Below are 25,609 nucleotides of genomic sequence, written 5' to 3'. Positions count from 1 at the left end.
CGAGACAGTGATCGCAAAGCGAGTCAGGATTTTTTTTTTAATAGCCCGTATTGCCAAACGTTCGTAAACGGCGTTACTCGCAATCCGAGGTTCCACTGTATTATATATTTTTTTAAAGCAGGTGCTTATTCTACACAATGCTTTAGCAAACTAAATGTCATTTATTTGGGGTTTATATCTACTGTATAGCTTGGTATATATGTTTAGATTTTCTTTCAAAATGATTCCAAGATGTAGATAAGGAGGATGATAGATAGAAGAATCCTTGTCTCCAAGACATTGTATTCTGAAAGCAGAGACAAGTACTTTCCAACAGTCCAATTTAACAGATGTCAATCTTCCGATCAAATGGGGAGGGCCACACACAGATCAAAATTTGGCTGACCCCTGCTGAGCCGGCTACATTTCGATCCATGTGTACCAACTTTAAGGGAATGCACAACTGTACTAAATGGTAATTTTTCTGCCTGGAGTTCAGCTTTAAATCATGAGTTATTTCAGCGACTGACAATACATTTATAATGTAGTAAATGGAATATAATTCTGATTGGGTAATTAGTGCCTGCAGTTTTTAGATTGTCTTTGATTCCATAAAGTAGTAACTACCTTGGCATTAACCGCGATCTATATTCTCAGTGACGAACAAAGTGAAGATGCTGGAAGAAGGGGTGGCCGATCGAATCCAAATGTTACTGCGCACAGAGATGCCTCCAGTGCAGTTCAAGCTTCTTGGAACACTAAGGATGCTGACTGATGGACAAGGTACAGACACAAGGCAATGAGTACTGACATACTGAATCCACTGATCACAATGGAAAGTCATTTGTTTAAGTTAGACACAAGAAAATGACAAATGTAACTAACCTTTTATGAGGACTATACATTTGTGTTCAGTGAAGTGCTACTATTTAGAAGGGCCAAATAAATCTGCATAATAAGAGAACCTAAGAGTAAAATATTATACACGTTATGCCAAATGAAATTCTTTATCTTCATAAACAGCTAAAATAAATCTCAAATGATCTGAGTGAATGCAAGCTCATTGAATCACATATCAGCTAGTTATATTTTAAAGGACTCCAGTAGCTGGATGAATCTGAATTTATGAGTCTACCTACATTCCAGATTACTTTGTGTTATAAAAAAATACATCATGGAATCTCCAGGGAGTTAGTGGAGTACTACCCATACCTGAAATATCAGTTTTATTAACCGCTCGCCATTTTTACCATAAATAGAGCTTTTCTTTTGGTGGTATTTGATCACCAGTGCGTTTATTTTTTTTTTTTTCAGCTATAAACAAAAAAAGACTGGAAATTTTGATTAACCACTTAAGCCCTGGAAGAATTTACCCCCTTCCTGACCAGAGCACTTTTTGCAATTCGGCACTGCGCCGATTTAACTGACAATTGCACGGTCGTGCGACGTTGCACCCAAACAAAATTGACGTCCTTTTTTTTCCCACAAATAGAGCTTTCTTTTGGTGGTATTTGATCGCCTCTGCGTTTTTTATTTTTTGCGCTATAAACAAAAAAAGAGCGACAATTTTGAAAAAAAACACAATATTTTTTACTTTTTGCTAAAATAAATATCCCCCCAAAATATATAAAAAATAGGGGATAGTTTTATGGCTCCTTTTTTATTATTATTTTTTTTTACTAGTAATGGCGGCGATCTGCGATTTTTATTGGGACTGCAACATTATGGCGGACACGCCAGACAATTTTGACACATTTTTAGCACCATTGGCATTTTTACAGCAATCAGTGCTATAAAATTGCATTGATTACTGTAAAAATGTCACTGGCAGTGAAGGGGTTACCCACTAGGGGGTAGCGAAGGGGTTAATGTGTTCCCTAATGTGTGTTCTAACTGAAGGGGGGGTGGGACTGTGCAGGGGAGATGACAGATCGCTGTTCATACTCTGTATGAACAGACAATCTGTCTGTTCTCCCCTCAGAGAACCGGAAACTGTGTGTGTAAACGCACAGATCCCGGTTCTCTGTGTGCCCCGAGCGATCTCGGGAGATCGTCGGTGATTGCGACCGCTGGGCACTCGCATCGGTTCCTTGGGTGAGCAGGGGGCGCGCATTATAAAACATATCCAATAAAAAATTAAAAAAAAAAAAAAATGTCTTCATAAATTTAGGCCAATATGTATTCTACTACATGTATGATGGTAGGTAGTATGTTTAGGAAAGGAGTGCAGAGTGTATGATATGACAGGTAGTATGTATAGGAGAGGAGTGAGGAGTGCACGAGGACAGGTAGTATCTATAGGAGAGGAGTGAGGAGCGTATGACAGGGAGTATGTTCAGGAGAGAAGTGAGGAGTGTATGATGACAGGTAGTATGTATAGGAGAGGAGTGTGGAGTGTATGATGACAGGTAGTATGTATAGGAGAGGAGTGAGGAGTGTATGATGACAGGTAGTATGTATAGGAGAGGAGTGAGGAGTGTATGATGACAGGTAGTATGTATAGGAGAGGAGTGAGGAGTGTATGATGACAGGTAGTATGTATAGGAGAGGAGTGAGGAGTGTATGATGACAGGTAGTATGTATAGGAGAGGAGTGAGGAGTGTATGATGACAGGTAGTATGTATAGGAGAGGAGTGAGGAGTGTATGATGACAGGTAGTATGTATAGGAGAGGAGTGAGGAGTGTATGATGACAGGTAGTATGTATAGGAGAGGAGTGTATGATGACAGGTAGTATGTATAGGAGAGGAGTGCGGAGTGTATGATATGACAGGTAGTATGTATAGGAGAGGAGTGAGGAGTTTATGATGACAGGTAGTATGTATAGGAGAGGAGTGAGGAGTTTATGATGACAGGTAGTATGTATAGGAGAGGAGTGCGGAGTGTATGATATGACAGGTAGTATGTATAGGAGAGGAGTGAGGAGTTCATGATGACAGGTAGTATGTATAGGAGAGGAGTGTATGATGACAGGTAGTATGTATAGGTGAGGAGTGTATGATGACAGGTAGTATGTATAGGAGAGGAGTGTGGAGTGTATGATGACAGGTAGTATGTATAGGAGAGGAGTGAGGAATGTATGATGACAGGTAGTATGTATAGGAGAGGAGTGTATGATGACAGGTAGTATGTATAGGTGAGGAGTGTATGATGACAGGTAGTATGTATAGGAGAGAAGTGAGGAGTGTATGATGACAGGTAGTATGTGTAGGAGAGAAGTGAGGAGTGTATGATGACAGGTAGTATGTATAGGAGAGAAGTGAGGAGTGTATGATGACAGGTAGTATGTATAGGAGAGAAGTGAGGAGTGTATGATGACAGGTAGTATGTATAGGAGAGGAGTGAGGAGTGTATGATGACAGGTAGTATGTATAGGAGAGGAGTGAGGAGTGTATGATGACAGGTAGTATGTATAGGAGAGGAGAGTATGATGACAGGTAATATGTATAGGAGAGGAGTGCGGAGTGTATGATATGACAGGTAGTATGTATAGGAGAGGAGTGAGGAGTTTATGATGACAGGTAGTATGTATAGGAGAGGAGTGAGGAGTTTATGATGACAGGTAGTATGTATAGGAGAGGAGTGCGGAGTGTATGATATGACAGGTAGTATGTATAGGAGAGGAGTGAGGAGTTCATGATGACAGGTAGTATGTATAGGAGAGGAGTGTATGATGACAGGTAGTATGTATAGGTGAGGAGTGTATGATGACAGGTAGTATGTATAGGAGAGGAGTGTGGAGTGTATGATGACAGGTAGTATGTATAGGAGAGGAGTGAGGAATGTATGATGACAGGTAGTATGTATAGGAGAGGAGTGTATGATGACAGGTAGTATGTATAGGTGAGGAGTGTATGATGACAGGTAGTATGTATAGGAGAGAAGTGAGGAGTGTATGATGACAGGTAGTATGTATAGGAGAGAAGTGAGGAGTGTATGATGACAGGCAGTATGTATAGGAGAGAAGTGAGGAGTGTATGATGACAGGTAGTATGTATAGGAGAGAAGTGAGGAGTGTATGATGACAGGTAGTATGTATAGGAGAGGAGTGAGGAGTGTATGATGACAGGTAGTATGTATAGGAGAGAAGTGAGGAGTGTATGATGACAGGTAGTATGTATAGGAGAGGAGTGTGGAGTGTATGATGACAGGTAGTATGTATAGGAGAGGAGTGTATGATGACAGGTAGTATGTATAGGAGAGGAGTGCGGAGTGTATGATATGACAGGTAGTATGTATAGGAGAGGAGTGAGGAGTTTATGATGACAGGTAGTATGTATAGGAGAGGAGTGAGGAGTTTATGATGACAGGTAGTATGTATAGGAGAGGAGTGCGGAGTGTATGATATGACAGGTAGTATGTATAGGAGAGGAGTGAGGAGTTCATGATGACAGGTAGTATGTATAGGAGAGGAGTGTATGATGACAGGTAGTATGTATAGGAGAGGAGTGCGGAGTGTATGATATGACAGGTAGTATGTATAGGAGAGGAGTGTGGAGTGTATGATGACAGGTAGTATGTATAGGAGAGGAGTGTGGAGTGTATGATGACAGGTAGTATGTATAGGAGAGGAGTGAGGAATGTATGATGACAGGTAGTATGTATAGGAGAGGAGTGTATGATGACAGGTAGTATGTATAGGTGAGGAGTGTATGATGACAGGTAGTATGTATAGGAGAGGAGTGAGGAGTGTATGATGACAGGTAGTATGTATAGGAGAGGAGTGAGGAGTGTATGATAACAGGTAGTATGTATAGGAGAGGAGTGAGGAGTGTATGATGACAGGTAGTATGTATAGGAGAGAAGTGAGGAGTGTATGATGACAGGTAGTATGTATAGGAGAGGAGTGAGGAGTTTATGATGACAGGTAGTATGTATAGCAGAGGAGTGAGGAGTGCATGATGACAGGTAGTATGTATAGGAGAGGAGTGAGGAGTGTATGATGACAGGTAGTATGTAGGAGAGAAGTGAGGAGTGTATGATGACAGGTAGTATGTATAGGAGAGGAGTGTGGAGTGTATGATGACAGGTAGTATGTATAGGAGAGGAGTGTATGATGACAGGTAGTATGTATAGGAGAGGAGTGCGGAGTGTATGATATGACAGGTAGTATGTATAGGAGAGGAATGAGGAGTTTATGATGACAGGTAGTATGTATAGGAGAGGAGTGAGGAGTTTATGATGACAGGTAGTATGTATAGGAGAGGAGTGCGGAGTGTATGATATGACAGGTAGTATGTATAGGAGAGGAGTGAGGAGTTCATGATGACAGGTAGTATGTATAGGAGAGGAGTGTATGATGACAGGTAGTATGTATAGGAGAGGAGTGCGGAGTGTATGATATGACAGGTAGTATGTATAGGAGAGGAGTGTGGAGTGTATGATGACAGGTAGTATGTATAGGAGAGGAGTGTGGAGTGTATGATGACAGGTAGTATGTATAGGAGAGGAGTGAGGAATGTATGATGACAGGTAGTATGTATAGGAGAGGAGTGTATGATGACAGGTAGTATGTATAGGTGAGGAGTGTATGATGACAGGTAGTATGTATAGGAGAGGAGTGAGGAGTGTATGATGACAGGTAGTATGTATAGGAGAGGAGTGAGGAGTGTATGATAACAGGTAGTATGTATAGGAGAGGAGTGAGGAGTGTATGATGACAGGTAGTATGTATAGGAGAGAAGTGAGGAGTGTATGATGACAGGTAGTATGTATAGGAGAGGAGTGAGGAGTTTATGATGACAGGTAGTATGTATAGCAGAGGAGTGAGGAGTGCATGATGACAGGTAGTATGTATAGGAGAGGAGTGAGGAGTGTATGATGACAGGTAGTATGTATAGGAGAGAAGTGAGGAGTGTATGATGACAGGTAGTATGTATAGGTGAGGAGTGTATGATGACAGGTAGTATGTATAGGAGAGAAGTGAGGAGTGTATGATGACAGGTAGTATGTATAGGAGAGGAGTGTGGAGTGTATGATGACAGGTAGTATGTATAGGAGAGGAGTGAGGAGTGTATGATGACAGGTAGTATGTATAGGAGAGGAGTGAGGAGTGTATGATAACAGGTAGTATGTATAGGAGAGGAGTGAGGAGTGTATGATGACAGGTAGTATGTATAGGAGAGGAGTGAGGAGTGTATGATAACAGGTAGTATGTATAGGAGAGAAGTGAGGAGTGTATGATGACAGGTAGTATGTATAGGAGAGGAGTGAGGAGTGTATGATGACAGGTAGTATGTATAGGAGAGGAGTGAGGAGTGTATGATAACAGGTAGTATGTATAGGAGAGAAGTGAGGAGTGTATGATGACAGGTAGTATGTATAGGAGAGGAGTGAGGAGTTTATGATGACAGGTAGTATGTATAGGAGAGGAGTGAGGAGTGCATGATGACAGGTAGTATGTATAGGAGAGGAGTGAGGAGTGTATGATGACAGGTAGTATGTATAGGTGAGGAGTGTATGATGACAGGTAGTATGTATAGGTGAGGAGTTTATGATGACAGGTAGTATGTATAGGTGAGGAGTGAGGAGTGTATGATGACAGGTAGTATGTATAGGAGAGGAGTGAGGAGTGTATGATGACAGGTAGTATGTATAGGTGAGGAGTGAGGAGTGTATGATGACAGGTAGTATGTATAGGAGAGGAGTGAGGAGTGTATGATGACAGGTAGTATGTATAGGAGAGGAGTGTGGAGTGTATGATGACAGGTAGTATGTATAGGAGAGGAGTGAGGAGTGTATGATGACAGGTAGTATGTATAGGAGAGAAGTGAGGAGTGTATGATGACAGGTAGTATGTATAGGAGAGGAGTGAGGAGTGTATGATGACAGGTAGTATGTATAGGAGAGGAGTGAGGAGTGTATGATGACAGGTAGTATGTATAGGAGAGGAGTGAGGAGTGCATGATGACAGGTAGTATGTATAGGAGAGGAGTGAGGAGTGTATGATGACAGGTAGTATGTATAGGTGAGGAGTGAGGAGTGTATGATGACAGGTAGTATGTATAGGTGAGGAGTGAGGAGTGTATGATGACAGGTAGTATGTATAGGTGAGGAGTTAGGAGTGTATGATGACAGGTAGTATGTATAGGTGAGGAGTGTATGATGACAGGTAGTATGTATAGGTGAGGAGTGAGGAGTGTATGATGACAGGTAGTATATATAGGAGAGGAGTGAGGAGTGTATGATGACAGGTAGTATGTATAGGAGAGGAGTGTATGATGACAGGGAGTATGTATAGGAGAGGAGTGAGGAGTGTATGATGACAGGTAGTATGTATAGGAGAGGAGTGAGGAGTGTATGATGACAGGTAGTATGTATAGGAGAGGAGTGAGGAGTGTATGATGACAGGTAGTATGTATAGGAGAGGAGTGAGGAGTGTATGATGACAGGTAGTATGTATAGGTGAGGAGTGTATGATGACAGGTAGTATGTATAGGAGAGGAGTGTATGATGACAGGTAGTATGTATAGGAGAGGAGTGAGGAGTGTATGATGACAGGTAGTATGTATAGGAGAGGAGTGTATGATGACAGGTAGTATGTATAGGAGAGGAGTGAGGAGTGCATGATGACAGGTAGTATGTATAGGAGAGGAGTGAGGAGTGTATGATGACAGGTAGTATGTATAGGAGAGGAGTGAGGAGTGTATGATGACAGGTAGTATGTATAGGAGAGGAGTGTATGATGACAGGTAGTATGTATAGGAGAGGAGTGAGGAGTGTATGATGACAGGTAGTATGTATAGGAGAGAAGTGAGGAGTGTATGATGACAGGTAGTATGTATAGGTGAGGAGTGAGGAGTGTATGATGACAGGTAGTATGTATAGGTGAGGAGTGAGGAGTGTATGATAACAGGTAGTATGTATAGGAGAGAAGTGAGGAGTGTAAGATGACAGGTAGTATGTATAGGTGAGGAGTGAGGAGTGTATGATGACAGGTAGTATGTATAGGAGAGAAGTGAGGAGTGTATGATGACAGGTAGTATGTATAGGAGAGGAGTGAGGAGTGTATGATGACAGGTAGTATGTATAGGAGAGGAGTGTATGATGACAGGTAGTATGTATAGGAGAGAAGTGAGGAGTGTATGATGACAGGTAGTATGTATAGGAGAGGAGTGAGGAGTGTATGATGACAGGTAGTATGTATAGGTGAGGAGTGTATGATGACAGGTAGTATGTATAGGAGAGAAGTGAGGAGTGTATGATGACAGGTAGTATGTATAGGAGAGGAGTGAGGAGTGTATGATGACAGGTAGTATGTATAGGAGAGAAGTGAGGAGTGTATGATGACAGGTAGTATGTATAGGAGAGGAGTGAGGAGTGTATGATGACAGGTAGTATGTATAGGTGAGGAGTGTATGATGACAGGTAGTATGTATAGGAGAGGAGTGAGGAGTGTATGATGACAGGTAGTATGTATAGGAGAGAAGTGAGGAGTGTATGATGACAGGTAGTATGTATAGGAGAGGAGTGAGGAGTGTATGATGACAGGTAGTATGTATAGGAGAGGAGTGTATGATGACAGGTAGTATGTATAGGTGAGGAGTGCGGGAGCACGCCTGCTTGGATGCTTGCTGTGGGGGGCATCCGACAAGAGGGAAGACCCAGGAATGCTGGTGAGGGACCCGAGAAGAGGAGGTTCTGGGCTGCTCTGTGCAAAATCACTGCACAGAGCAGGTAAGTTTAACATCCCTTTAACTTCTCATTTAGGTCTAGGGTACCGGAAATGGCAGTTTTACTTACCTGATCCTCCTCTTCCCTGGCATTCTCCACTTCTCCTCTAAGCTCCGGCTGTCTCTCCACATCCTCACGTCCAGTGCAGGGGTATAATGTCAAAGGACCTGTAGCAGCCAGAGCATAGGGGAGAAGAGATTGCAGGGAGCAGTGCAGAGGGAGTAGAGAATCAGGTTAGAAAAAGGGATTGGTTTTTAAATATAACAAAATTATTCTCAATGCATTTCAAGAACCTACAAATCTGAATACACTCAGGTAGGAAGCCTTAACTTTGGTCCATTACGATGCTTAGGAATTTTACCCTACAGCCCCAGTGGCCCATAGAGAAAGTCCCTGAAGAACCTGCACTGCAGTTTTGGGTACAGATTCCTCAGCAGCTCTTTGTACTGGTCAGCAGGGGGTTAAAAGGGATTGTGCCAGGGTTCGGATTGAAATCAGTTTTTTCCTTCTCTCCTGGCTTATTAAATCTTTTTAAGGGCTCAAGTGGCTAGATGAGATTCCATTTTTGTGTCTACCTACACTATTTATTCATTTTTAATTTAAAACAATCTTCAATAGCAATGCAGCTGTTGAGTTAGAATACATGCAGATACTTTCCTGTGCCTGACTCTGACAAATTATTATCTTGAATTTTTTATGACAGGTTCACTTTGCATATTGGAATTACATTGCTTTTTTTCTTATTAAAGCTGATACAGCGAGGATTCTAGGACAGGATCCCAAGCTCCTGGCAAGACTTGTGCAGTGGTGTGAAGTGAAAGATCACATTGGTGTACGAGGAGAAGCAAACCGTTTGCTGGCATCTCTCCTGCGACACAGCAAGTCTGCAGTAAGACGATAAAAATCTTCCATTAACCCCTTCATCAAGGGGGTAAAACAAACCTTAAAGTGACATTAAATGCTATTCTTATTCTCCAAAAACATCATCCATACACATCCACTACCCAATAGCCCTGTAATCAATTGTCCATGAAATCATTTCTTTTTGTTCATTGTAATGTCCTATATGAGTTTCCTTTTCCTCATCGCTTCAATTTGTTTGGAACAAGCAGATCACATTAGTTGCAGTCATGTGCACTACTTTATGCACACTACAAATCGCATAGTCCATAGACCAGGGATATATAATTAGCGGACCTCCAGCTGTTGCAGAACTACAAGTCCCATGAGGCATAGCAAGACTCTGACAGCCACAAGCATGACACCCAGAGACAGAGGCATGATGGGACTTGTAGTTTTGCAACAGCTGGAGGTCCCTGCCATAGACCATCTCAGGAGTGAGCTTACATACATTGGGGCCATGGAGAATGAACACCCTCTAACAGGAAGGTTTGATCACAGCAGCAAAAAAACAAAAAAAAAAAAACAAAGATATTTAGAGGGGGCTGGGAGCAATAGATGATACGTTTTTACATACATAAATAGATTTTTTTTTTTTTTTTAAAGCACAGTTTAGTGTCACTTTAACACCTGAACCCAATTTTACAACTTTGCCATTGCAACTACTTAGTATATCTGGGTACAGCGCCTCGCAGAGAGCCTAAGCCGGCTGCCGGTCCAGGCATGTGGGCAGATCCTGACTATATGGTTGCGATCTTTCCCCAGACTGGACTGACTTTGTGATGTCAGCCGACAGCAAACTTCAGCCCACTGTCTGCTGAAAACGGGTCACAGGAGTGCAGAATAAACTGCACTCCTGTGATCCACAGGCTTTGGCTGTACTTCAAGAAAGACACCACTTGTCCCCATCTATAGCTGGCTATCGCAGTAAGAAGCATTGGAAGGCTAACAACAGGCATAAACAAGACCAAGGATAAATCCAAGGGAAAAACCAAGCTTAACTTACCACCAGCTCGCAGACAACCAAATAACCTGTCTAACAGTATGCGTTAAAAGCAGGGGTTTAGTCTGCACACATTTGCAAGTTAAGCTTGGTTTTTCCCTTGGATCTATCCTTGGTCTTGTTTATGCCTTTGGCTGTACTTTTTCTTTAAAGATAACTGAGAACATTGCGATTTATAGGTTAGCACAGGCAAAAAACACAGGAAGTTATCAACTCACAAGATTTCTGGCAGGATAAACAGGTATTGTTTTGACCTTATCAAACATATATAATAAAATACAGTACTTTCAATGATATTTTTAACAGACAAAAAGGAACCAAATAAAAGAAGTTCATTGGTAAGGTTTAGATATTATTATACACTACTTATATAGTGCCAACAGTTTACGCAATGCTTTACAATTTAGTGGGGGGATAGTTCAATACAGAAGGTACAGGAGGGCCCTGCTCGTAGAGTTTACATTCTAAAGGGAGGGGAAGGTGGTACAAAAGGTAATAGCTGCGGGGGATGATTTGATGGTGGTGGCTCAGGTACAGTTCTTAGGTGTGTGTGGGATAGGCTTCCCTGAATAAATGAGTTTTCAGGGAACTCCTAAAGGTGGAAAGGGTACAGCGGATGGGAGAGGCTCTGGAGAAGTCCTGAAGGCGAGCATGGGAGGAGGTATCAAGGGAGCTAGAGAGCAGGAGCTCCTGGGAGGAGCAGAGGGGACGATTTGGGTGATATCTGGAGATGACGTTGGTGATGTAGCTGGGGGCGATGTTGTGGATGGCCTTGTATGTTGTAGTTAGTATTTCGAATTTTATACGGTAGGGTAGGGGAAGCCAGTGAAGGGATTGGCAGAGAGGAGCAGCAGTCACGAATTGGTTAGTAAGGTGCAGTAGTCTAGCAGCAGCACTCATAATAGACTGAAGAGGGGATAGCCTGCGTAAGGGTAGGCCATTAAAGAAGAAGTAAACCCATTCATTTAGCAGTTTCAAAAAACAGTTTAATTTCCGGCACGTGCCAGAAATGTAACACTCCCATTGGTTGTGTTCTCAACCAAACTGTCAAACCATCCAATGGCTGGTGTCATAACTGATCACATGTGCAGCATCATGGCAGTTGTAGATTAAACAGAGGCAAAGATAGCAGCTTCCTTGGCTGAAACCGATAGGGGGGTTTACTTACACTTTAAGGAGAGAGTTGTGTTAATATGAAAATTTCATCAGTGTGCGTAGTTATAAAAGAAAACCAAAGTATGCAATGTATATGCTGTACTATATGAAATATAACAAAAATAATACTTCTCTACATAAGGTTAAAAATCAAGAAAAACAGCAGCAAGCCTACTGGATGTTGGGGGTGCTTCTGTAGGATCCCATTCAATAAAGATGGAAAATATAAAGGGTACAATTAACAGCCCTGATATGCGTTATAAATGAAGAGGTGCTAAGCAGACATCTAGGGGTTACAAGTGGATAATCCAATCACATGCAGATGTAGGGAAGTGGGATAAATCAGTTGGTAATTCTGCTCACTGGCCCCAAACGAGTTCAGCAAATATGCTTTTCAATCTATTTAAATGTGGTTTGCTATTTACAGGAAGTTGTAAAAGCCATTCAGAAGGCCAAAGGTGTTAAGCATCTGGTATCCATGACAACCAGCGAGCACGCCATCATGCAAAATGAAGCTCTTATCGCTTTGGCCATCGCATCTGCAATCAACCTTGGTAAAATGTCACAACATAATTGTGTTATTTATTTTTTTCTACAACTTAAAGCCTAAGTTAACCTTTTGTAAAAAAAAAAAATAATAATAAATGCACATCTTTTTGCAATAAAAAAAAAAATTGCATTCATTATTTTCTTACATCGCATCCTGTAAAGCAATGCACCAGCAATCTCCAGATCACGGGTGCAATGCCTGGATCCTGTGGGCTCTCAGTTCACTGTCTGCACATACCTCTGGTACAGGCTGGCAGTTCCTGAATGGCAGGAAGAGACATGACTACGAGAGTGCTCACAAGTGCCCTAGTAGTTCATTGAGATAAACAAGCCTGCTAGGGCAACCTTTGCAAATAACGGGGCCCCATAAAGTCTACTTGATAGGGCCCCCTCCCTCCCCTGCTTGGTGTGACTGTATTATCAGTTCAGAGCAGTACATAGAAAAGTGCAATGAGTAGTATACAATGCAGGGCAGAAAGAAATGGCAGCGTTGAGCTTTGAAATGTATGGTGGCAGCGCAGTCAGCGAGCAGTATGTAGTGATGGGGCAGTCAGCGAGCAGTATGTAGTGACACGGCAGTCAGTGAGCAGTATGTAGTGACACGGCAGTCAGTGAGCAGTATGTAGTGACACGGCAGTCAGTGAGCAGTATGTAGTGACGAGGCAGTCAGTGAGCAGTATGTAGTGACGAGGCAGTCAGTGAGCAGTATGTAGTGACGAGGCAGTCAGTGAGCAGTATGTAGTGACGAGGCAGTCAGTGAGCAGTATGTAGTGACGAGGCAGTCAGTGAGCAGTATGTAGTGACGAGGCAGTCAGTGAGCAGTATGTAGTGACACGGCAGTTAGTGAGCAGTATGTAGTGATGAGGCAGTCAGTGAGCAGTATGTAGTGATGAGGCAGTCAGTGAGCAGTATGTAGTGACACGGCAGTCAGTGAGCAGTATGTAGTGACGGGGCAGTCAGTGAGCAGTATGTAGTGACGGGGCAGTCAGTGAGCAGTATGTAGTGACGGGGCAGTCAGTGAGCAGTATGTAGTGACGGGGCAGTCAGTCAGCAGTATGTAGTGACGGGGCAGTCAGTCAGCAGTATGTAGTGACGGGGCAGTCAGTCAGCAGTATGTAGTGACGGGGCAGTCAGTCAGCAGAATGTAGGGGGAGGCAAGTCATTAGGCACTAGAAAGTGGCAGGGCAGTCAGTGAGCAGTATGTAGTGGTAGGGCAGTCATTAGGCAGTAGAAAGTGGCAGGGCAGTCAGTGAGCAGTATGTAGTGACGGGGCAGTCAGCAGAATGTAGGGGGAGGCAAGTCATTAGGCAGTAGAATGTGGCAGGGCAGTCAGTGAGCAGTATGTAGTGACACGGCAGTCAGTGAGCAGTATGTAGTGACGAGGCAGTCAGTGAACAGTATGTAGTGACACAGCAGTCAGTGAGCAGTATGTAGCGACGGGGCAGTCAGTGAGCAGTATGTAGCGACGGGGCAGTCAGTGAGCAGTATGTAGCGATGGGGCAGTCAGTGAGCAGTATGTAGCGACGGGGCAGTCAGTGAGCAGTATGTAGCGACGGGGCAGTCAGTGAGCAGTATGTAGTGACGGGGCAGTCAGTGAGCAGAATGTAGGGGGAGGCAAGTCATTAGGCACTAGAAAGTGGCAGAGCAGTCAGTGAGCAGTATGTAGTGGTAGGGCAGTCATTAGGCAGTAGAAAGTGGCAGGGCAGTCAGTGAGCAGTATGTACTGACGGGGCAGTCAGTGAGCAGTATGTAGTGACGAGGCAGTCAGTGAGCAGAATGTAAGGGGAGGCAAGTCATTAGGCAGTAGAAAGTGGCAGGGCAGTCAGTGAGCAGTATGTAGTGACGGGGCAGTCAGGAAGCAGTATGTAGTGACGGGGCAGTCAGGAAGCAGTATATAGTGACGGGGCAGTCAGGAAGCAGTATATAGTGACGAGGCAGTCAGTGAGCAGTATGTAGTGACATGGCAGTCAGTGAGCAGTATGTAGTGACGAGGCAGTCAGTGAGCAGTATGTAGTGACACGGCAGTCAGTGAGCAGTATGTAGTGACACGGCAGTCAGTGAGCAGTATGTAGTGACGGGGCAGTCAGTGAGCAGTATGTAGTGACGGGGCAGTCAGTGAGCAATATGCAGTGACGGGGCAGTCAGTGAGCAGTATGTAGTGACTGGGCAGTCAGTCAGCAGAATGTAGGGGGAGGCAAGTCATTAGGCACTAGAAAGTGGCAGGGCAGTCAGTAGGCAATATGTAGTGGTAGGGCAGTCATTAGGCAGTAGAAAGTGGCAGGGCAATCAGTGAGCAGTATGTAGTAACGGGGCAGTCAGTGAGCAGTATGTAGTGGTAGGGCAGTCATTAGGCAGTAGAAAGTGGCAGGGGAGTCAGTGAGCAGTATGTAGTAACGGGGCAGTCAGTGAGCAGTATGTAGTGACGAGGCAGTCAGTCAGCAGTATGTAGTGACGGGGCAGTCAGTCAGCAGTATGTAGTGATAGGGCAGTCAGTGAGCAGAATGTAGGGGGAGGGTAGTCAGTGAGCAATATGCAGTGACAAGGAAGCCAGTGAGCAGTATGTAGTGGTAGGGCAGTCATTAGGCAGTACTAAGTGGCAGGACAGTCAGTGAGCAGAATGTAGTGACAGGGCAGTCAGTGAGCAGAATGTAGGGGGAGGGTAGTCAGTGAGCAATATGCAGTGACAAGGAAGCCAGTGAGCAGTATGTAGTGGTGGGGCAGTTATTAGGCAGCAGAAAGTGGCAGGGCAGTCAGTGAGCAGTATGTAGCAGCAGGGCAGTCAGTGAGCAGTATGTAGTGACACGACAGTCAGTGAGCAGTATGTAGTGACACGGCAGTCAGTGAGCAGTATGTAGTGACGGGACAGTCAGTGAGCAGTATGTAGTGACGGGGCAGTCAGTGAGCAGTATGTAGTGACGGGGCAGTCAGTGAGCAGTATGTAGTGACGGGGCAGTCAGTGAGCAATATGTAGTGACGGGGCAGTCAGTGAGCAGTATGTAGTGACTGGGCAGTCAGTCAGCAGAATGTAGGGGGAGGCAAGTCATTAGGCACTAGAAAGTGGCAGGGCAGTCAGTGAGCAATATGTAGTGGTAGGGCAGTCATTAGGCAGTAGAAAGTGGCAGGGCAATCAGTGAGCAGTATGTAGTAACGGGGCAGTCAGTGAGCAGTATGTAGTGGTAGGGCAGTCATTAGGCAGTAGAAAGTGGCAGGGCAGTCAGTGAGCAGTATGTAGTAACGGGGCAGTCAGTGAGCAGTATGTAGTGACGGGGCAGTCAGTGAGCAGTATGTAATGATAGGGCAGTCAGTGAGCAGAATGTAGGGGGAGGGTAGTCAGTGAGCGATATGCAGTGACAAGGAAGCCAGTGAGCAGTATGTAGTGGTGGGGCAGTTATTAGGCAGCAGAAAGTGGCAGGGCAGTCAGTGAGCAGTATGTAGCAGCAGGGCAGGACAGCCAGCTGAGATTTAGCTCAGATTATAATGCAAGGAAAATTCCCTAGCCATCTGTATGTGTGCAGTGATTATTTACATAGACAGATTGGGGGTTATTTGCTAAAGGCAAATCCACTTTGCACTACAAGTGCACTTGGAAGTGCAGTCACTGTAGATCTGAGGGGGACATGCAAGAAAAATAAAAAACAGCATTTTTGCTTGTACATAATTGGATGATAAATTCAGCAGAGCTTCCCCTCATTTCAGATCTGCAGTGATCTACAGCAACTGAAATTACAAGTGCACTTGCAGTGCAAAGTGGATTTGCCTTTAGTAAATCAACCCCAAGGTTTTTAAAAAATCTAAATAAATTGATAAGATCATTTGCAAAGAGTGTATCACTTTAATGTGTGTATATCTAAAACCATTAATAGACTTCAGTTCCACTACAAAATACAGTTTATTCAGTTTTTTTTTTCATTCCAGAAATAGTTGAAGAAGTCTTTAAAGAGGCAGATTTGATATCAATCTTACTGAAAGTTCTGCAGGATGAATCAATGGGTCCAGAGGTGAAATACAATTCAATGGGTCTGCTGTGTAGCCTTCTAGACTCAGGTATTAGTGGACAATTGTCTTAAACTTTTTTACTTTTACTGAAAATACCCAGATGAATCTGGGTAAGTTTAAAGTGGAACTATGGGCAGAATCAAAATGATCAGGACAGGCTGCTTTATGTCACTGTATGGAAAGGTGCAAGCAGCCCTGTCCCAATTAGTGTGGTGAAGCTCGAGTTCCACCTCCTGCCTGGCTGCTTAGGGAGTGGTGCCAGACCTCACTAACTTCACCTTTTCCTCAGGCTGGTCATCATGCCAAAGAGTCTAGGTGTGGGAGCAGGTGAAACTCACTCTCTGTGCTCCCAGTTCAGGGAAAAAAACTGCAGGTGCATGCGCACATGTACACGACAGCTGTGTCACAATGCAAAGTGAAGAGAAAGCCTAATGCCCCATACACACGATCGTATTTTCCGACAACAAATGTTGGATGTGAGCTTGTTGGCGGAAAGTCCGACTGTGTGTATGCTCCATCTAACATTTCCTGTCAGACTTTCCGCCAACAAATGTTGGCTAGCAGGTTCTCAAATTTTCCGCCAACAAATTTTTGTTGTCGGCCTTTCCAAAAGTGTGTACACAAGTCCGTCGCACAAAAGTCCACTCATGCTCAGAATTAAGTACGAGCCGGAAGTGCTCGGTCTTGTAAAACTAGCCTTCATAATAGAGATATCACATACATCTTGTACGTCACTACGTCCGTAATTGTTGGCCAACATTTGTGTGACCGTGTGTATGCAAGACAAGTTGGAGCCAACAACCTTCGAGCAAAAATCCACGATTTTGTTGTCGGAAACTCCGATCATGTGCATGGGGCATAACAGTGCCTAAAAGGCAGGAACGAGTCCAAGGTACGACATGAACAACAGGTAAACAATATTGGGGTAAATACAATAACAAGCAGTCACCCAGATCAATATAGTCATCAGCATGATGTCTATCACATCATGATTTTGCACTTTCCAATAATATGTTGGTTGTCAGATTGTAAAACATGGTCATCTGTAAATATTGATATTGTTAGAAGAGTGACATTAAAGGAGTGTTGGCTGATATATAATCAAACAATTCAGCACTCCTACATTCACCCTTCAGTTCTTGGAGGTTGGCTCAGTCACACTCTCTAGGGCAGGGATGGTGAACCTTGGCACCGAAGATGTTTTGGAACTACATTTCCCATGATGCTCGTTTACACTGCAGAGTAAACGAGCATCATGGGAAATGTAGTTCCAAAACATCTGGGGTGCCAAGGTTCGCCATCACTGCTCTAAGGGGTCCCCAAAAAGCTGCAGCAATTGGCAGCTGAGAGCTCTCAATTTTCTATCGAAACCATCCTGGACTGCTAAGGGTCACTCATGAGAACCGATAACCCGAATACATCAATTTGAACTGTGGATTGGAGACAAAATTCATCAAAGACCAGGCAAACTTAAAGCACTTTTTTTACATTTAATTCCATTTATGTTGCTTATTTTCTATTTTTTGAATTTTTTTTCTGTAAATATTTTCTTGCACCATTTTTTTCCTTTTCTTTAATTAAAACACATTTAAAACTATTAAGCTGATTCTCCAACTGCTCCAAAGTTAAAGAATCAGTGTCTTTTTGAAAATGATCACCACCACAATTTAACCTCTTCTCGGCCTCTCAGCGGACGGGTGGGCTTTAACGCAAAGAGGCCACAATTATGTGGCATTATGTAAACATCTTTCTTTGCTGAGAGCGTGTGCCCTGCGTGCTCCCAGCACAGAGACCAGAGGATACCAGAAAGCTCCCAATGTATACTTGCGATTGAGAGCTTTCCGATCACAGCGGTCACATGATCGGAATGCCCACCTCCATTTCCCAGCATTTAGAACCTCTTAAAGGGCTGGGAAGCAGTGACGGGAAGGGGTTAAGCTCCGTTACCTTCCTGTTTGAGAGGCAGTGAGAGGCAGACATTTGCTAAAGGTCAGAATTGTTACAAAAGATACGGTGAACAGTACATGTTTCTGTTAAAACACATGGTAGCGGCTATTGTTTATGTGGGTCAACTGCGGAATTAACTGACCCCAGTTATAACTACCCTCAGTCTGCTGGAACTTACCCTCACCCTGCAGAGAGATTATCAATGGTACAACAACCTTATCCTGCTGACCAACATTTGTTTGTAGCCAATGTCCATTTCTCCTGTAGGTTAAAGCATTCTACAGCTACTTTTTTTTTTTTAATAGAATGGGGAAGGAAAAAAAAACATCTCTGGTTTTACTGCTGTCTGTGACTCTGTTTCAGAAATGCTCTTTTCTTTGCTTGTCTGTGTTGCTGTTCCATACATTTTCTAAGTTTCTTTCAGGAAGATAGGAGAGGGGTAATCTCTCTAATAGAGCCACTTATACAAATAAAAACTTTCTAGAGGTTCTAATATTTCCCCAATCTATCCAAAACAAAATGAAAAAGTTTTGGTGGGTCTTACAAGAAATGTACATAATTAAAATGTTTGACTTGTGTACTGTTGAGTTTTAAAGAGGTTTTCTTTCTGCAGATGATCTAAGAAAGGAAATGGAAGCCGTCAACTTGAAGGAGACTTTGGAGAGGCTTTGCGGGCACAGCAATGGCAATGTGGTCAAACAAGCCAACACTGTACTGCAGATTTTGGCAAATGCCAGCCAGACCAGTGACCACTTCTTTGCATAGCTTTTGTCTTCCAACAAAGCAAAATGTAGCAAGCCTACTCCTGCATCCGGCTATATTTTCCACTAGCCGCGTAGCATTAGTTTATGCTGATAAAGTAGTATATTAGCTAGAAACAAGAAACATGTAACAAAACAACATCAGTTATGGCTAGACTGTGGTATTACCAGCAATGCATGTACATCTTAAGGAGTACAACAAAGTAAATAGAATCACAGAATACTAGTGATGGATAAGTTCAGAAAATGTATAGGAAGGTAGTGCAAAAAATATGTGTGCAAACTAGTGATGCAGAGCAACCAGTAGGATTTTAATATATTGAAATCAGATTACGAAGTCATTTATGAATGAAATGTATGCTAACAAGATCATTTATTGTTCCATTTGGCACCCAGTGAGTGTCCAACTGTCATTTCTCCAGTGGGTGTCCAACTGTCATTTCTTCAAGGCAATCTTGAAATAAGGATTCTGCTTGGCATCAAGACAGGTTTTCAACACACTTTTCACTTTGTTCAGAGCTCTTTGCCTGGCTGAAAAAAGGCTAAATGGTCCATCTAGCCCAGGGATGTCCAACCTTTTGACTTTCCTGGGCCACATTGGAATAAGAGGAATTGTCTTGGGCCACACATAAAATACCCTAACAATCAGGATAGCTGATGAGCAGGAAAAGTCTGGCAGATCACAAGTTATCATTGATATAGATAATGTACATATCTGAGTAATAATAAAACTTAATTTTTTTTTTGCATTTTTTTAAAAATTAATATGTATAATTTAATATTTAAGTTGCTCACAAATATAGATGGTGAAGAGTGGAATTATTTTTTTGGGGGGAAGATAAAACTTCTAAAAGTCAGTGTCACTGTCAAATGTTTCTTCGGCCGCAACTGTTCGCTGTGTAAACGCATTTTTACAACAAATTCTCCCCCAAAAAAACAACTACATTTTGAAGCAAGTTTACAATTTTGTGTTGGGCCACATTCAGAGCCGTTTTGGGCCAGATGTGGCCCATGGGCTGCAGGTTGGACACCCCTGATCTAGCAGCTTCATTTCTAGTTTCTAGTTTCCAGCATGTGGCTATGTACTGCCATACCTTTACACGTATCCTAATAGGTTATAGTTTCCAGGGATAGTTTCCAGGGATATCTACGTGTACGGTCACCAAGTGGGTGGCTACACCTGCTCAGACATGGTTTACATGTATTCCTCAACATCAGGTACAAATCCTATCTCATTGAGACAAATAGTAACTCTTTGTTATACCATAAAAATAAAGCTTGCAGAAGGTTTTTCACCTTAATGCATAGGTTAAAAACCTTCTGCAAGCTTTATTTTTATGGTATAACAAAGAGTTACTATTTGTCTCAATGAGATTGGATTTGTAAAAAAAAAAAAAAAAAAACTTGTAACTTTAGAACTACTTTAGAGGGTAGAGAGAGGGAGAAGCTTTTTCAGTACAGGCCCTGTATGAAAAAGGTATTCCCCTGCTTCTCCACTGCTAAACCAACAGCAGCACAGAGACAGCAAAATAATTGCTGTATTTTTTTTCCCTGAAAAATACACAGAAGAGAAAAACATAAAAAATATCATGCCTCTAAAACTATCAACTTGTTTTGCTTAGTAGAAGTCCTACAATGAAAGAGAATCATACATGCAATTACAGATTGTTAATTTGATAAGACTACCTCCATTGGGGCAGTAGTATGTCTATGGCTCTGGTAAAGTGGAACTTGATGCTATGGGGTAGTGTACAATACATATAATCATTGTATTGCCTTCTTAAATAGACCTGCATGTGCTTTGTCTCTCTTATTGAGCATTTCCTAAGACTAAAATAGCTGAGTGAAGCCGGTCACAAGTGCATATTGTACGGAAATGGAAGTATCCTGTTATTTTGGATTAATAAAGAAAATAACTTCAAAGGATCTGCTGATTACATATATTATATGCACAAACTAACCCATTCTGTCAGTATCTGCAAAGCCCCACAGTGATGTTAGTATGTGATCACCTTCAGAGGACGGCAATTGCTTTTGCAAACGGGAACTTTTTAACTATACAGTACTCCAGCTATAGGAATCAAAAAAAAAAAAAAAAAGCACCATTTTAAAGCTTGTTAGCTGTACTTCAATGGATCACAGGAGTGCACTTCGTTCTGCACTCCTGTGACCTGTTTTCAGCAGACAACGTGCTGAAGCTGTCGGCTGATGTCACAGATCCAGTCCAGGTTGGGGAAAGATCACGACCATATGGTTTGGATCCGCCCACATGCCTGGACTGGCACCTGGCTCAGCCTCTCAGTGAGCCGCTGAGAGCCTGAGTCGGCCACTCCCTCCCCCTCCACAGCCCAGCGCTCCAGAGCAGACAGCAGTGACTGACAGTCACCAGATCTCTGCTCAGGGAACTGAGTGATCAGCAATGTTTAATCGCTCGGTTCTCAGTCTTACGGGGGACAGATGCTGCATCAACCTAGGCAAGTACAATTCTAAAATAAAAACAATTCCCCTACTTCTCTTTTAAGGTGGTCTTATTGATTAGGTAGCTGGTTAGTTTATCCAAAATTTTAAGAAAACATCACAAATTAGTGCAACACTGAATGTGGGTCATAAGTATTTATGAACAACCTAGCAACCTTACAGTCCTGGGACTTTGTAGACATTACATTTTCTCCAATTCGCCCTGGAAGTCTGCCTTTAAACATACCCCGTAGCTGGCACATTCAGTCCTTATTACATGCCAAGGATACAGATCTTTATTTATTATGATGAATTATTTAGAAGAATGTTGTACTGGTATTGTCATAACTTCAGGAGCCCGTGTGCTATGTCTGCCAGTTAACATTGCAGCCACAATAAACCTGAAGTCATGCCATAATACAGATAATGCATTGCTCCACTTCTCCCGGGTTGACAAATAAGAAAAGGGGCAGGAGGCAAGGTAACTATGTATTGACAGTGCCACCCATATACAGTAGCATATAAACCAATGTGTTCTGGGACAGATGCAACCTACTGTACTAGCTCCTGCCTTCAGATATTTTAGGAATCTGTACTGAATGAGACCCGAACTGTTTTATGGTTTATTAAAGGTTTTTTTTTCATAAAATAAAAAATTGTGTAAGAAATGAGGTTTTATTGCACGTTTATTGGTGTCAGTTTTTTGAAGAACAAAGCTGAACTTTAGGCAAATAGATAATACAACATTAAAATACATAAAGAATATTTTACTTGCAAATTATTTTTGTTGCTGCTGAGCCAGTACGGAGATATAGGGCCAGTTCACACCACAAAAATGCACTCCGGATGTGTTTTTGCATGCACGTTTGTGATGCACTTAATGCGGTCCAGTGTGTTTTTTTTCCCCCTCTTGTTTTCAATTTTTTTTTTCCCAGGTTTCCTATTTTTTTTTTTTTTAAGTGATGCATTTCAGTGCGTTTTGCACAGAAAAAAAATGCAGCATGTTCTACTTTTGTTTTCTGCACTGGTGTGATTTATGCCATTGGAACCCACATAATCTACTGTCTATGCATTTTTGATGCAGAAAAGAAATGTACTGGACTGCATCCGGTGTGAGCCTTACACAGCCCTAACAGACATTATAGAGGATTATACTAAAGCCCTGTTCACACCTGAGCGATTTTCTGCTTGAAATTTGTAGCTCAACCAGCCAAATCCCAGTCATTTCAATGGCCCCTGTTCACATATGAGCGTTCTGCCACATGAAGCAACACACCTGTCCCTCAAAAAAGTACAGGAGCTTCTTTTTGGGAGATTACAAGCATTTTTGGCCCCAAAGACTTCAAGAACAACGCCTGACTTGTGCGTTTTGTCGATCGTTTTCGGCTCAAACAGCAGCTCCCCGTCCCTAATTTCCTCTCCCTCTTCTCGTGCTTTCTATTTGCTAAACAAAAATGCCTGAAGCTGTAAAACGCTTGTAATATGCTTCTAAAACCGTTCAAAAACTTTCAAATAGAAACGCCAGTAAATCGCTACGCTCAGGTGTGAATGCAGACAGATTCAGAAGATTTAAAGTGGTTGTAAACCCTTACAGACCACTTTGTGCTACAGGTAAGCCTATAATAAGGCTTACCTGTAGCTACCCAGAGATCTCCTAAACCAGCACAGTTTAGGATATCCCCTGTATTTGCCAGCGTCATCGGCACATGCACACTGACACAAATTGAAGCAATGGCATGTATGTGCCATTGCTTCAGTGAGCGTGCCTTTACCGTGCGCATGCGTGGGAGTGACGTCATCGCGGCTCCGGCCAATCACAGACGTGGACCTGGAGACGCGATACCTGGAAGTAACCCCCGGGAGTTATGTCGGCCGCCGGAGCGGTTTATGGGCACCCCAGCAAGGGCTTCAATCTCATGTGAGTATTACATAATGAGCGAGTATGCTATGCATACTCGCTCATTATGCCTTTGTCTTGCAGGTGTTAGTTTTTTTTTTTTTTTAATGGGTTTACAACCACTTTAGAACACTTTATTTAATATTTAAAATAAACCTAAACAATATTTATTGAGAACATAATGAAAAGATACAAAATGCAGAGGTTGCCTGCTTTGAAAACTGCATGGCAAAGAAGCAGTAATATGTTTATATGTGATGGACAGGCAAAGCTCAGCCTTTGTAGGAAGAGCCAAGATTTGTATACAAGTTGTGCTGCTTGGATTGTCTTTACATGCAGTTTTTTTTATTTAGAGCAACTTTAGCTTTTACATTTTTTTTTAAACTTAACTTTACTAAAAAAAAAACTTTAATTACAGAGATTGTTGATCCAGGGAATTTGATTGCCTCCTAGGGGATTGGGAAGTGTTTTTTTTCCTCACCCACTGGAACAAACTGAATCATGCCTTTTTTTTTCTTTGCCTTCCTCTGGATCAACTGTGGGTATAAGATTGTGTATATGGAGCTATTCTATTTGTGTTTTTTTTTCCTATTGGTTGAACTATTAGGACTTTTTGCAACATAACTTAGAGCAGTGCTCCACCCAAAAGGGGAAGCTCAGATTGTCTGCCGCCTCTTCCCCTGCCACATTTGGCACCTTTGGGGAGGGGGGGGGGCGGTACCTGGTTTCGAGGGGTACCCACTCCCACCTCAGCCGGAGGTTTGCCCTTCCCTACAGCCTTTTGGAACACTTGACAGGTCCCAGTAGACTGTGGCCCATTTACAAAGCACAGCGCACTTCACAGTAGGTAACCGGCTGTGAAGCCGCAAGGCTTCACTGCCAGTTTCCCTTAGTCAAGATGGCAGCACCTGCACCCGTTTGAATAATCAGCTCAGGTGAGGACACCGTTGGATGCCGGGACAGGTAAGTGCCCCATCATTAAAAGTTAGCAGCTACAAACACTGTAGCTCCTGACTTTTAATGGTAGGGCGCTAACCTATCCAGGCATCCAGCAGTGTCTTCACCAGAGCCGATTATTCAATCGGGTGCAGTTGCCGCCATCTTGACTTTTTTTTCTGAAGGAGCCTGGAACTCCTCTTTAAAATGAATGCAAGTGGATGCAAAACAGTTAACATCTATCAATACCAGTTGATCCTGCCAGAAACCATATTAAGAATAAGGAGAACAGTAAAAAGTTAAAAAGGGAACATCTAGAAAGGTTTATTTTTCTGAAAAATAGCAGTGCACTTCCTGTGTCCTCAGATGTGGTGATGTCACTACCAAGCTGATTTCTGAGCAGGAAGCCGTTTCTGGGAGCCCTGCTGTCATTTTCTGCCTCTGGCTTTTTTGGATCCTGGAATATCCCCCCACCAGTCATCACATCACCAGTGTGAGGATCCAAATCCCCAATTCTACCACGATGAACGCCTGCATGTAAACACACAATGCAGAGAAAGGTACAAGTTAGTAATAGGGAAAAGATCAGCTGCAAGGAGTCTTTAACCACTTCAGCTCCAGAAGATTTTACCCACTTCATGATCAGGCCATTTTTAGCCATTTAGCACTGCGCTACTTTAACTGGCGATTGCGTGGTCATGCAAGACTGTACCCAAACAAAATGTAGATTTTTTTTCCCCACACAAAAAGAGCTTTCTTTTGATGCTATTTGATCACCACTGGGTTTTTCATTTTTTGGGATAGAAATGAAAAAAACTGAAAATTTTGAAAAAAAAAACAAAATTTATGTTGTGCTATAAAACATATCCAATTAAAAAAAAAAATCTGACTTCTTTATAAATTTTGGCCAAAATGTATTCTGCTACATGTTTTTGATTTTAAAAAAACCCAGTAAGTGTATATGGATTGGTTTGCAAGAAAGTTATAGCACCCACAAACTATGGAATATATACTGGAATTTTTAATTTTCTTATATTACTAATGGTGGCGATCAATGGCTTATAATGGGACTTCGATATTGCGGCTAGAAATCTGACACTAACTGGCGCTGGGGGAAATTGCCACTGACATCACCAGTGAATGGAATGCAATACAGTTGAATATAAACACCAGTGATGGGAGTAAGTCACACATGTGCAAGTCACAAGCAAGTCTCAAGTCTTAACCTTCAAATCATAAGCAAGTACCAAGTTACTGTGGCGAAGAGCAAGCAAGTCAAGTCGAGTCCCTGCTAGAAGTCAAGCAAGTCAAGTCATTTATTTTGGTCAAGTCATAAATTAAGTCAAAATACTGATCT

The 25,609-nt window shown here is 42.6% G+C and overlaps 1 protein-coding gene across 4 annotated transcripts in view; it reads left to right on the top strand.

Annotated features, from left to right (window-relative positions):
* Positions 1-22,070, top strand: part of LOC141106257 (rap1 GTPase-GDP dissociation stimulator 1-A-like) — a 355,344-nt gene extending 333,274 nt beyond the window's left edge. For 3 of the 4 annotated variants that reach the window (XM_073596883.1, XM_073596882.1, XM_073596881.1), the window contains 5 exons: positions 637-762; positions 9,401-9,540; positions 12,137-12,263; positions 16,174-16,302; positions 18,815-22,070. In XM_073596883.1, coding sequence (XP_073452984.1) covers positions 637-762; positions 9,401-9,540; positions 12,137-12,263; positions 16,174-16,302; positions 18,815-18,966 — 674 coding nt within the window. In that variant the 3' untranslated portion in view covers positions 18,967-22,070. The remainder of the gene's footprint in view (positions 1-636; positions 763-9,400; positions 9,541-12,136; positions 12,264-16,173; positions 16,303-18,814) is intronic. The other variant, XM_073596880.1, reaches the window with a different exon arrangement.
* Positions 22,071-25,609: the final 3,539 nt, after the last annotated feature.

Source organism: Aquarana catesbeiana, linkage group LG08 (assembly GCF_042186555.1).
Source record: "Aquarana catesbeiana isolate 2022-GZ linkage group LG08, ASM4218655v1, whole genome shotgun sequence".
NCBI classification, from domain to species: domain Eukaryota; kingdom Metazoa; phylum Chordata; class Amphibia; order Anura; family Ranidae; genus Aquarana; species Aquarana catesbeiana.
This window is presented reverse-complemented; position numbering and strand designations above follow the sequence as displayed.